The 12,765-nt window shown below is 50.0% G+C and overlaps 4 protein-coding genes across 4 annotated transcripts; 1 reads left to right on the top strand and 3 right to left on the bottom strand.

Annotated features, from left to right (window-relative positions):
* T310_7670 (ABC drug exporter AtrF) lies at nt 1-5,257 on the top strand (the record flags this gene model as incomplete). The annotated part of the gene is made up of 7 exons (XM_013469538.1): nt 1-232; nt 281-1,622; nt 1,676-1,896; nt 1,970-2,524; nt 2,581-2,612; nt 2,665-4,626; nt 4,679-5,257. The coding sequence occupies 7 exons, from the start codon at nt 1-3 to the stop codon at nt 5,255-5,257; spliced, it is 4,923 nt and encodes a 1,640-aa protein (XP_013324992.1).
* A 575-nt stretch (nt 5,258-5,832) lies between these two features.
* Nucleotides 5,833-8,869, bottom strand: T310_7669 (uncharacterized protein; the record flags this gene model as incomplete). The annotated part of the gene is made up of 9 exons (XM_013469537.1): nt 5,833-6,094; nt 6,193-6,293; nt 6,362-6,645; nt 6,693-6,753; nt 6,801-6,912; nt 6,966-7,147; nt 7,201-7,392; nt 7,461-8,354; nt 8,822-8,869. The coding sequence occupies 9 exons, from the start codon at nt 8,867-8,869 to the stop codon at nt 5,833-5,835; spliced, it is 2,136 nt and encodes a 711-aa protein (XP_013324991.1).
* A 1,145-nt stretch (nt 8,870-10,014) lies between these two features.
* T310_7668 (Short chain dehydrogenase/reductase family protein) lies at nt 10,015-11,218 on the bottom strand (the record flags this gene model as incomplete). Its single annotated transcript, XM_013469536.1, has 2 exons — nt 10,015-11,001; nt 11,072-11,218. 2 exons carry the CDS (start codon nt 11,216-11,218, stop codon nt 10,015-10,017), a joined length of 1,134 nt encoding a protein of 377 aa, XP_013324990.1.
* A 295-nt stretch (nt 11,219-11,513) lies between these two features.
* On the bottom strand, nt 11,514-12,764 carry T310_7667 (uncharacterized protein; the record flags this gene model as incomplete). The annotated part of the gene is made up of 2 exons (XM_013469535.1): nt 11,514-12,152; nt 12,210-12,764. The coding sequence occupies 2 exons, from the start codon at nt 12,762-12,764 to the stop codon at nt 11,514-11,516; spliced, it is 1,194 nt and encodes a 397-aa protein (XP_013324989.1).
* Between the last annotated feature and the right edge of the window lies 1 nt (nt 12,765).

The raw sequence follows: 12,765 nt of genomic DNA, 5'->3' as shown, positions 1-12,765 counted from the left end.
ATGGATGCTCGACTTTTGTCGGGCTTCCTTTTTCTCCTCCTTTTCCCTTCTCTCTCTTGCCTGCCATCCTGTCTCCCATTGACTGCGACCTGCGCTCTTCTTCAGTTCCCTGCTGCCCCTTCTTTGGGGCTGCTATTACGCGCTCCAGATCTCCGATTGCCCAAGTCGTGTGACTCCCACCATTCCAATCTGACAGCAGCATTGCAACAGAAACAACTCAATTTCTGTCCGCGTAAGCTCCATTGAAAGAAAGGAACCACACAGCGAGATAGCTCTGCAGCATTGGACAAAATGGCGGCAACTCCGGGGATTGTCGAAAAGATGCACCGCGAAAGTAGCTCCGAAGAAGGGCGGGCGGAGAGAGAGACTCAACAACCAGAGCCTCCTGCGGAAACAGAGTCCATGGCGGCATCCACGCTGGGGAGCCCGTCGCAGACCAGTATCGAGGGCCGCTGGGGTGAGCGAGAAGGCGAACCGGTTTCTCGACATGGAGCCATGGAAGACTATGAGGAAATGCGCAGGGAACTGACCCGGCTCAGCCTTCAGAGATCCCGCTCCATCACCTCCCGACGGTTTCAACCGGCTAGTCGCTTGCGTACATCCCATAGTCAGAGGGGAGACATGAAAGATGAGGAGTACGTGATGGATGCCGAGTCATCCGTAGAAGGATCGGACCTCGCTGCGGGAACTTTCGACCTCAGTGAATTCTTGCTAAGCGGGACTTTGGAACGGAGGACAACGACAGGAGATTCGGCCAAGAAGGTCGGCGTTGTGTTTAAGAACCTGACAGTCAAAGGGGTGCAGTCCTCTGCATCTTTCGTTAAGACGCTGCCTGATGCAATTATTGGCACTTTTGGACCAGACCTTTACCGTATAATACAGTATTTCTTCCCGGCGGTCCGCTTTGGGAAACCCCCTCCCACGAGGGATTTGGTCCGTGATTTCAGTGGTGTTGTTCGACCTGGAGAGATGATGATGGTCCTAGGCCGGCCCGGAGCGGGATGTACCTCCTTTTTGAAAGCCATTGCAAATGACCGCGCCGACTATGCGGCTGTTTTGGGCGAAGTCAGCTACGGCGGGATTCCGGCAGAAGAGCAGAACAAGCACTTTCGAGGAGAAGTCAACTACAACCCTGAAGATGATCAGCATTTTGCAAGCCTCACGGTTTGGCAGACGCTCAAGTTTTCTCTGATGAATAAGACCAAGAAGAATGATCGCTCGACCATACCCATCATTATCGAGGCCCTGATGAAAATGTTCGGCATCAGCCATACCAGGAACACTCTTGTCGGCAATGAGTATGTGCGGGGTGTCTCTGGCGGTGAGAGAAAGCGTGTCAGTATCGCCGAAACGTTGGCTACGAAGTCGACCGTGGTCTGCTGGGACAACTCGACCAGAGGTTTGGATGCGAGCACCGCTCTGGATTATGCCAAGTCCCTGCGGATTATGACGGACGTGAGCCGGCGAACGACCTTTGTCACGTTATACCAGGCTGGAGAGGGAATATATGAGCTTATGGACAAGGTTCTGGTTATCGATGAGGGACGGATGCTCTACCAAGGACCAGCAAGTGAGGCCAAACAGTACTTTATAGATCTTGGCTTCCACTGTCCTCCGCAATCGTACGATCTCCCACGCCTAGATCTAAACATGAATATTGCTAACTCACCACTAGGACAACCGCTGATTTCCTTACCTCCCTTTGCGATCCCAATGCGCGCCAATTCCAGCCTGGTCGTGAAGCGTCCACTCCAAAGACCGCTGAAGAGCTCGAAGCGGTATTCCGGCAGAGTGACGCCTACCAACGTGTCTTGAACGATATTGCGGAGTATGAGAAGTGGTTGAATGACACGGAAAAGGAAGATACCCGTCGATTCCAGCAATCCGTGGGTCAATGTATGTTCCGATTATTTCCCAACCCTTTTTCTCTTAAAACCCTCTCTGTATCTGTCTGCTAATCAATAAACAGCCAAGAGTAAAACTGTATCAAAGAAGTCCCCGTACACGGTCTCCTTTCCACGACAGGTCGCAGCATGTGTCAAGAGACAATTCTGGCTTCTGTGGGGAGACAAGACTTCTCTGTACACCAAATTCTTTATCATCATCTCGAACGCTCTGATTGTGAGCTCCATGTTCTACGGCCAGTCACTGGATACCAGTGGCGCGTTCTCAAGGGGTGGTACTCTCTTCTTCTCGGTCCTGTTTCTTGGCTGGCTGCAGTTGACAGAATTGATGCCTGCGGTGTCGGGGAGAGTGATTATCCAACGACACAAAAACTACGCCTTTTATCGGCCTTCCGCAGTCTCGATCGCCCGGGTTGTTGTCGACTTTCCCTTTATATTCACCATGTGCGTGATTTTCACAATCATCGTATATTTCCTATCGGGATTAGATGTGGACGTATCCAAATTTTTCATCTATGCGCTATTCGTGTATACGACTACGATCTGCATCACAGCAATGTACCGGATGTTCGCAGCACTTTCTCCGACGATAGACGATGCAGTTCGATTCGGTGGAATTGGTGAGCTCCAAAACCCAAAACGAGATTCGTGATGAATGACACTAACGCGAAGCAAGCTCTGAACATACTGGTCATCTTTGTGGGATACGTAAGTGCTGCGATCCATCTTGCTTGTCTGAATTAATCTAACCGTGTTCTAGGTTATCCCCAAGTCTACTCTGATCCGCGATTCCATCTGGTTTGGCTGGCTGATCTACGTCAACCCTATCTCATATTCCTATGAAGCTGTCCTCGCAAACGAATTCTCCAACCGTGATATGGACTGTTCTCCATCAATGCTCGTTCCTCAGGGTCCAGGTGTCGATCCCGCCTACCAGGGTTGTTCCTTGCCAGGATCGCAACTTGGTAGTAAAACCGTGTCTGGAGAGGCATATCTCCAAACTACGTTCAATTTTACACGGCACCATCTATGGCGGAATCTCGGTGTGGTCATCGCCTTTACTGTTCTGTACATTCTCGTCACCGTCATTGCGGCAGAGACTCTCTCCTTTGTCAGAGGCGGAGGTGGTGCATTAGTCTTCAAGAAATCCCGGCGGACGAAAAATCTTGCTAAAGAACAAAGCAAGAAGCATGATGATGAAGAGGCAAAGCAGGTAGAGGCCAATGTTTCTGGAAGCACTTCTTCTGGAAACGATGCAGCATTGAACAGTCTCACTACCAGTGACCGAATATTCACCTGGTCCAATGTTGAATACACGGTTCCCTATGGCAATGGGCAGAGAAAACTGCTCAATGGAGTCAGTGGTTACGCTAAACCTGGAATCATGATTGCTCTGATGGGCGCATCGGGAGCAGGAAAGACCACGCTTCTCAACACTTTGGCTCAGCGCCAGAAGACGGGTATTGTGACTGGAGATATGCTCGTCGATGGGAAACCTCTAGGCCCTGATTTCCAGAGAGGAACGGGCTTCTGTGAACAGATGGACCTGCATGACGGGACTGCCACGATCCGCGAGGCATTCGAATTTTCTGCCTTGCTTCGGCAAGATAGGAATATTCCCCGACAAGAAAAAATTGACTATGTCAACCGAATCATTAACTTGCTGGAGCTTGAAGATATCCAAGACGCCATCATCAACTCCCTCGGAGTTGAACAGAAGAAGCGCGTGACGATCGGAGTTGAGCTAGCTGCCAAGCCTAATCTGCTGCTGTTCCTTGATGAACCGACCAGTGGCCTCGACAGCCAGGCGGCCTTCTCAATTGTACGATTTCTCCGGAAGCTGGCTCAAGCCGGCCAGGCCATTGTGTGCACGATTCATCAGCCCTCGTCGATGCTGATTCAACAGTTTGACATGATCTTGGCCCTGAACCCTGGCGGCAACACGTTCTATTTTGGACCTGTCGGCGAAGATGGACGTGACGTGATCAAGTATTTTGCTGAGCGGGGGGTGGTGTGCCCTCCATCGAAAAACGTCGCGGAATTCATTCTTGAAACCGCAGCTAAGCCCGTTATCAGAAAGGGGAAGCAGATTGACTGGAACGAGGAATGGCGGAATTCAGAGCAGAACCGGCAGATCTTGCAAGAGATCCAACGCATCGTGGAGGAGCGCAGCAAGATTCCACCTCCCGAGGTTGGCAAGCAATATGAATTCGCGGCACCTGTCACTACGCAAATCGCCCTGCTCACCAAGCGACTTTTCCTGCAGTACTGGAGGGACCCCTCCTACTACTACGGAAAGTTGTTTGTGAGTGTGATAATTGGCATCTTCAACGGATTTACTTTCTGGCAACTTGGTGAGACTATCTCCAACATGCAGGACCGGATGTTCTCGGCCTTCTTGATTATCATGATTCCTCCGACCGTGATAAACAGTATCGTCCCGAAGTTCTACATGAATCGTGCGCTGTGGGAGGCTCGCGAATACCCCAGTCGAATCTATGGATGGGTTGCGTTTTGTACGGCGAATGTAGTCTGTGAAATTCCAGCGGCCATCGTCACGAGTGTCGTCTACTGGCTCTTGTGGTACTATCCCACTGGTCTGCCAACGGACTCTAGTTCTGCCGGTTACGTTTTCCTGATGACCATGCTCTTCTTCTTGTTCCAAGCCAGTTGGGGTCAATGGATCTGCGCTTTTGCGCCTTCTTTCACTGTCATCTCCAATGTAAGCACTCACGAGCTCCGGCATAGAGATTTGATGGCTAACATGGCTACAGGTCCTTCCGTTCTTCTTCGTCATGGTCAACCTTTTCAACGGTATTGTCCGTCCATACAATGCGTTTCCTGTCTTCTGGAAATATTGGATGTACTATGTCAACCCGATGACTTGGTGGCTTCGTGGGGTGTTCTCAAGCATTCTTCCCTCGACAAGAGTTGTCTGTGCTCCTGAGGAGACCACACACTTCAACCCGCCCCCGGGGCAGACTTGCGGCGAGTATGCTGGCAACTTCGTGGCCAACATTGCTCGAGCCGGCTATCTGGCAAACCCCAACGCGACGTCGAACTGCAGCTACTGCGCGTACCGAGACGGCAGGGAGTACATGCACACGCTGAACGTGCACGACAACGACAAGTGGCGCTGTTTCGGCATCTTCCTTGCCTTTGTCATCATCAACTGGTTTCTCGTGTACTTCTTCATCTACACGGTGCGCATCCGCGGCTGGAAGTTTGGCATGGGATACATCTTCGGCTTTGCCGGAAAGGCGATTGACAAGTTCAAGCGTGCCATTTCCACCAGCCTGACGAGAAGGAAGAAGAAGGAGTCCGAGAAGGTTATCTATGCTGAAACGGCCTAATCATGTATATACACATATACACATATATATACCTATTTCTCTATTTGACGCTTTTCCGATGGACTAGACCTCTTACTATCCACAAAAGTGCGTTTCTCCTTCATCTATTACCCCCTTATCTTTTCTTTTTCTCTAGAAATTTTATAATTTATCATACATATATACACATTTACGCTTTTGCACATTTCTAAGCGGGCGCCGGCGGTTTTCCATTGATGCATTAATTATTTATTATTGCATAGCGAATTCTGTTTCGCAGCTCAGTGTTGTTCTTTTTTTTTGTTCGAGGCCTTTAACATATATCATGCACACATACACAGATCTATTAGAGTTAGAACCTAAATAAGAGAATAAAACAAAGGAATAATAGAGAAAAAGTTGAAAGCCATTCACTGGATCGATATGATACTCTATTTGTCTGCCTGGAAGAAAGATCACCAGATAGATAGGTACCTTCTCGCATGTCCTTTTTTTATCCCATTTTTCAATCCAGTTCTCTCTCTCTCCCTCTCTAGTAGGTCTAATTACTTGATTAATTAATTAATCAATTAATCAGTTAATTGATTAACTTATTATTAATCCTCCATGTAAAACCACGGCTTCAAGTCCGGCCCGTACGGACGGGCAGGGACATGCATGGGCACGGGAACCGTGTCGCCAAAGACGTCTGCGATGTCGATGTGCATGTCTGCTTTCTTCTTCCTTTCGTCGTTGTCTCCAGTTTTGTCTTCTCCTGCTGATGGTGCCGGTCGAATGATTGGGACCAGGACACCGCATTCCCAGTTTCGGCAGTTCAGTTTTGGTTCCTTCGTCGTGCGGTCTTGGACGAATCGGCCCCTGCGTATAGAGGTTCAAGTCAGGTTGGGAATTCAGGTGTAGCGATGAGATCGAAATTACTTAAAAAAGCTGGAAAAAGAAAACGAGTGTATACATACCACGCACTCTCGGATAGATTCGCGCTGCCGATGTATGCCCACGCCTCGCAGGTAGACCCATCAGGGAGCTGGATCGGTATTTCAGGTCGTGCGAAGAGCATCTAAGAAAAAAAAAAGAATCATGGTCAGCGTGCAGATTCAATAACAGGGCAAGGATTAACGCGCCTACCTTGTTGTGCATCAAGAGCCCATCCCGCCGACTGATGCAGTCGCGCAAAACGTGCCGTGGGAATTTCGGTCCTGCGTACCATTTCGATTGGAAGCAGATGGTCCCAGCGTTCATGGGACCGCCTTTGGATTCCTTCACCGTTCGTTCCGACGGGAAATAAACCCTGAAGCGATCCTTCCATTCCTCGCCGGTGGTCTTCTCGACAAGGACCTTGGGGTCGGCTCGACTCTTGGCTGGAAACGTCTTGGAGGTTCGCAGAGTAAATTCCGTCAAGCCATCGTCGCCTGGAAGTGTCAGCATATTCAGCAAATGCTAAAACTTTATTTCGTACCTTGGGATGCGAGATATATGGATCTCATAAACTCATCGGTCAACGATCCGACAGAAGAGGTCTGCTTGTCTTAGTTTGTGCATTGCATATCGGATCAAGCAACCTTACAACAAAATCAATGTTCATCGGCTTATGAGTTCGTAGTCCCAAAGTTGTCACGGCTCTTCCGAGGCCGCAGTGGCCAGTTCGTCTCCACGCATCGCCGCTGTGCGATCCCCCACTGTTTGTCACGTCAGAGACACTCTTCTAAGTGATAGGGAGGAGAGAACCTACATTGTGTGAACAAAAGCATACCGGGCGGTTTCGCTGAAATCGAAGTTCGAAAGCTTTGAGATAAGATTCTCATGTAGGGTACTTGCCCGTAGAAAGTAGACGAGGTCTTCGTAAAAGGCAGTCGTTGGCTTTTCATCTGCGCTGTGCTCAGGCTTCTTCGGCAGGTCGATGAGAAAGACAGTCTTGATCGATATTAATTAGCGACGTGGCTCAACTTAGTGGGAGTATCTCTTACATTCTCCATAACTCCACCAGCTTCCCCCCAGTCATAAGGCACTAGATTGGCACTTGGAATCACGATCCTCAGATAGTTGGGATGGAAGAGGAGCATGAGTTTGGAGTGCATGCAATTGACCTGGCCATCCATGGGTGGAAAGCACAATCGAAGATTGCTCATCTGCGCTGTCTCTGCCTCATATTGGCGTTTCTAGTATAGCAAGCCTCGTCAGATACAATGACGAGATTCCGTCGGGGGGAGAGTTCTCTTCAACTCACCGTAGATTCCTCCTTCGCCTGCATAACCAAGAGAAACCTGGTTCTAGCCGTGTCCAGCTTCGAGAACAGCCACTCCATATCCCATTGGAAGGCGCTCAGAATGGCAAGCTCCAGATCAGACCGCTGAAAGACTTCCTCGATCTTGATATCGTCTCCCTTCCTGGGACAGCCAAAGACCCACGTCTTCTTGACGACACCCTTTGGGAACTGGATAGATGGAATGGACGATGGCGTTGCATTTGCTGGCTTTTCCTTTTCAGCCGGTGCTTGTCTGGCAAGAGGTGAACTTGATTGAGTGCTTGACGGACCCAATGTAGCTGTAGAGAGTGGCTGACCCAAATTTCTATCGCTGGGGAGAGATGTGTTAGGTCTTGCTATTTTGCTCTCCCTGCTTGCTGGCGGCGGAGGAATGCTCTGCTCTGCCTTTCGTTTTGCAACACGCGCCAGACGTTCCTGTTCTTGTTTTTTCCGGTCTATACCGAGTAGCCCAAATATGTTGGGGGCAGAATTTGAAGCGGAGCTCTCTTCCTGAGAAACATGAACGGTGCCATTTTGACCAGCGTCCAGCTTCTCTGACTGTTGTGGCTGTGGGGAAGGGGTATTCATATCCTGCATCGACAACGCGATGGCTCTATTCAGGTCTTCGTCTTGCTCATCATTAGTCTCCTCAATAAGCTCTACTGACTTGGCTGCCTTTGGACGTGGCTCATCGTCATCCGAATCGCCAGTGAGATCCACAACGTCTCTCTGCGTTCCTGCAGAGGAAGGCTGATTTTGATGACTTGTGGCAAGGTCTCTTAAAGACGCGTTAATCGCTGCCTGTAGGGCAGGATCTTGATATTCCTCTGGATCCATTTTCAATAATCTCCTTTCTACCTCTTGAGAGGATCTGGTCTGCAATTTTGGTAGTATCAATGGACAAGTCCTGATGGAAGGCAGCTGCCAAACAAGTCGTGAGCGGGAGACAGAGGCCAACACATTCATTGAAGAATGAGACGTGTCCACCTTAGGAGAGGAAGATGTGAGATGAACCTATGAAAAAGGCCTCACAAGGAGAGTAACCACCAAAAGCATTCTCCAGACAAAGGAGCTTTTGTTTACAGTAACCATCTCTTTAGGCGGTAAGACACGTCGCCAACGCGAGCATGGTCTAACAGGCCATCACTTTCACTGAGTTGTGGCCAGATGTGAAATGACAAGAGATCTTGTGACGATTTGATTTATCGGCAGATTCAACAAGAAACACCTGTGGCTCTGCTAGCACTAAGTAGTTATACAACGATGCTGTAGGTAACTTAAGTCTGATTTGCTATCTGACTGCCCTGGATATCCGTTGTCACGTGCCATGAATGTCCTGATACCGTTAGCGCTGATCTTCCTTGCATGCAGTCAAGCTGTTGCGACGTCATGATGTTTGACAAACAATTTACTCCATGGAGTCCAGTAATCTATATATCTGATCTTTGTTGTAGAGAACTATATAATGCATGTTTGTTTTTATGTTTATGACTACAGCACGCATACAATATCATAAAATATTGATAGTCATAATTTTCACATTTTACATGTATTGATACAGTCCAACTACATCCACCATGGTCGAAGATGTAGTCAGAGGTGGGTAATGGAAGGTATGAATTTTTTTTCCCATCCTTCCACACAGTCCTGTGTATAGAGTCTCCGAGTGGGTGCCGCTTTCTCTTGTTCTGGAATGTAGTTATGTACCTAAGAGCGATGAACTATTAGCAACAGTATTTTGTAGTCATGCACAGTGACATTGGCCCAGCATCCGGAAAATTCAACATCGTGTTCGACAGCGCATCTCGTATAGGGTGTCAGGTAACGTCCATCAGGATCGAATCCCAGTACGGACGAGCTGGCTAATGACAGCGTCAAAGGCGGATAGCTAATCGTTCGACGCACGTTCATTTCTTTTCTTCGCTAACACGGTCGCGATCCACAGCACGTAAGCTGCAGATTTCCTTCAGAAAAGGGAAGAACAGTTTCTGGGATGAACGTCTCCCCGAATCCCTTGTATATGGCCTTTCCGGTAAGATCAAAGGATGGGAAAGATCCTCGAGCAGATCAAGTATCCCATGCCAGTCCTGGGAGTGAATCGCGGCCAGACTGGTCTCTGTTCCAAGAGTGTAGAAATTCCAAAATGTCGTCCTTCGGTTCCAATCAAAATGCGCAGCTAGCAAGACGTCTCCTCAACTGAATGAAACCGAAGAGCATTGGTGAAATCGCCAGTATTTTCAGCATTGCAGCTGCGTAGCGTCTTGGTGCAACATGTGAAGGATTCGACTTTGCCGAAGACTTTGCGCCCAATATTTTCTCTTGCAAGGCGTTTGATACAAGCCCGTCAAGAAGCAGAAATGAAATTGGCGTGGATGCCAACTTCGGGCCGCATGGAACGGCATTGGTGCCAGTAGCAAAAGTCTTCAGGCGTCGTCGATGGCTGGCGCCATTTTACCTGAATTTTTATGGGCGTTAATCGTCACTGAGGTGCACCAGAGAATCTGTACAGATAGATCGACACATTGAAAGCGTCATCTTAACGTGCAGGTGGTTCTGCTGTTGCCGCTGCTTCTTCATCCTCGCTCTTCTCTCTCGTAGTAGTCTTGTCTTTCGTAGCGTTATCGGCGGGCTGCTGATCTTGAAGTGGAAAACTCAAATGCTTCCAGTCTTCAATTTCCTCGATGATGCACTTCAGCCTGTCACGAATACTCTCCACGGCATAAGACCCCAGAAGCAATCTCAGCGGCGGATATGAGCAATGCCCCAACTGCCAGACCAGCTCCGCAGCCTTGACTGCGCTGACAGGCTGTTTGTCGCCCAGCCACTGCAGCATGCGTTTGGCATGCGCGGCAGGTGATGTGGGCGTTCGATACGGCTCGCTCGTAGGCTTGATGAAGAAATGGCCGTAGGCAGGCAGCGGAGCCGCCAGATTCTCATCTCCCCCGGTCCCAGCAGACGGAGACAGCGGGTTGGTGACGTCGTCGCGACGGATATGACCCGGTTCGACCAGTGTGGCTTTGATGTTGAAACTGTCAACCTCGTAGAGCATGCTTTCCATCAACCCTTCCACCGCGTACTTGGAGGCGCAGTAAGGTCCTAAGCCCGGCACTCCCAGGGCTCCCGACGTGGAGCTAAAGATCAGATATCGTCCGGCCCTTCTCTCGCGGAAGTACGGGAGAGAGAGCTGGATGATGTTCAGTGTTCCCATGAAATTTGTCTCGAATTGGTTCCGAACATCGAAATCGTCCTGGTCCTCGCAAGCCCCGATGACGCCGTAGCCCGAGCAATTGGCGATTATGTCAATGCGGCCAAAGTGAGCGATCGTCTTGTCGATGACCTCCTTCACAGTCTCTCGAGCGCGGACGTCGCAAAGGAGTCCCAGACAATTCTCGTTCTCGGCTTGCATCTTCTGCATGGATTCGTAGCTATTCTCGAATGTGCGGCCGACGGCGGCGACGAGATCGTTGTGGATGAGAGCGGCCTTGACAAGGGAGCGGCCCATATGTCCGGTAGCGCCGAATATCTAGATAAATTGACCCGGTTAGGAAGTGGAACGACCTTGTTGGGTCATGCAATGGAACGCATGCACTTACCAGCCATACCAGCTGTTTGGGAGGGTTCTGCGGGCCCGGGGGGTCGGTTGTCGAAGGGAGCTGCACGCGCGAGTCTCGTGCAGCAGAGGACGGCGAAAGAGCATTGGCGGCTTTTGGAGGACTGCTGAAACTGCTGAAAGTGTCCATTGTCGCGAATCTGCCCTGAACCTCGAGGGGAGGGGGGTTGAGAATCGCTGGACAACAGCGGTAAGAAGGCCCTTTTTCTCCGCACGGCAGTGGGGGACAGTCCGGGGAGGGTTCCAATCAGCGGGAGGCCAATTCTCAGCCAGTTCCGCATGCTCTGCAGGTGAGGAAAAGTGTCAAAGAAAACGACTACAGCAGTATTACAGACCTAGTTGATTCATATAAATATCTACCGATACAAGACGGTTTTCCTATTCACATTAACCACAACGCCTAATTTCAATCCCAATTGGAATTGTTATCGTCCGATTTCCCTCCGTAATCGACCCGCTGGTGTGGTTGGAGAAGGCTCAGGCCAGTTGCCTACAGCATCATCCACTTCCTCCAGGAATGTCGTGCTATTATGGATTGTAGTGGCTCCTAGAACCACACGGACTCCGGGTGAGCTGGCGTTGACCTGAGCAACCGTTTTGGCTTCCTCGTACGTAGCGCCGCCCACCATGAAGACGATAATGTCCTGGGGCTTATCCTTCGTGTGACCGCCGCCCTCGAGGAATGGGTACTGCAATTCTTTCAATTTCCCCCTGATCAGGTTCTGCAATGTCGCTTCTAGTCGGGGCGAATGCTGGGTGTAGACGTTCTCGACGCCTTTAAGGCCCTTGAAGCGATCTCGGGCACCCGAGAAGAACGATGTCGACTCAAAAAGATCGGAGAAGCCACCGGCAACAGGAGGTGCCTGCAGCGAATGGTGATATGCCAAGAGCTTTGGGATAATATTGATTCGATGACGAGGAACGTTGCCGGCAGTGGCGAGCAGGTCGAGTAAGAGAGGAAGAGAGTTTGATGGTTGTTTCTCGTAGCGAATAGCGTATAGGGCTACTAGACGGATCTTGTTTTCAGCAGGGACGTTCGGGAGCGGGATTATCCTTTGTAGAGCCTAACGGCGGTCAGTTACGAGCTACTCTCAGAGCGATAGGCTGGGAATATAGCTTACTCGGAGATCGCTGGCATGGTTATCATTACATGCCAGACTTTGCTCTAACTCGCTCACGTCCAGAAGGTTATCCTCGCCTACCCTCCGGCTAAGTTCACTCACGAGAGTGACATGCTTGCTGACGTTCCCCGACAGCTTGCGGAACTCGGGGTAGTCTTCAACAAAACGTTTCATATCCGCAATTGACTCGATGTTCATGTTGTTCTTTGTCTTCACTTGGTACTGTTCGACGTATTCCTTGATATTTCCACCCAGATCCCCAAAGTTTTGATACATATTCTTCTTAAAGAACGGATCCTGATCCTGGGATAACACGATCTCCTTCAGCTCTGGCCGGATGTCGGGAACATCACTCAAGTCCACCCTTCCGTTGTTGATCCCGATAAGCTCATGGACCATGGCCTGGTAGGTCCATTGTGTAAGCAGCGGCGTGATGGGGTCGTCGCGACGGTCGAGAATGAGAAGGATCGGGGGAGTGTCGGTCTTCCTGAAGTTGAACAGCTGCTCCTCCTGGGTCAGCTGGTAGCGTATTTCTGTGGCCAACTTCTTGGCCATC

This window comes from Rasamsonia emersonii, assembly GCF_000968595.1.
Source record: "Rasamsonia emersonii CBS 393.64 chromosome Unknown ctg1118621760575, whole genome shotgun sequence".
In the NCBI taxonomy this organism is placed as follows: Eukaryota; Fungi; Ascomycota; class Eurotiomycetes; order Eurotiales; family Trichocomaceae; genus Rasamsonia; species Rasamsonia emersonii.
Note: the sequence above shows the minus strand (reverse complement) of the source record. Positions and strands in the feature narration are given on the sequence as shown.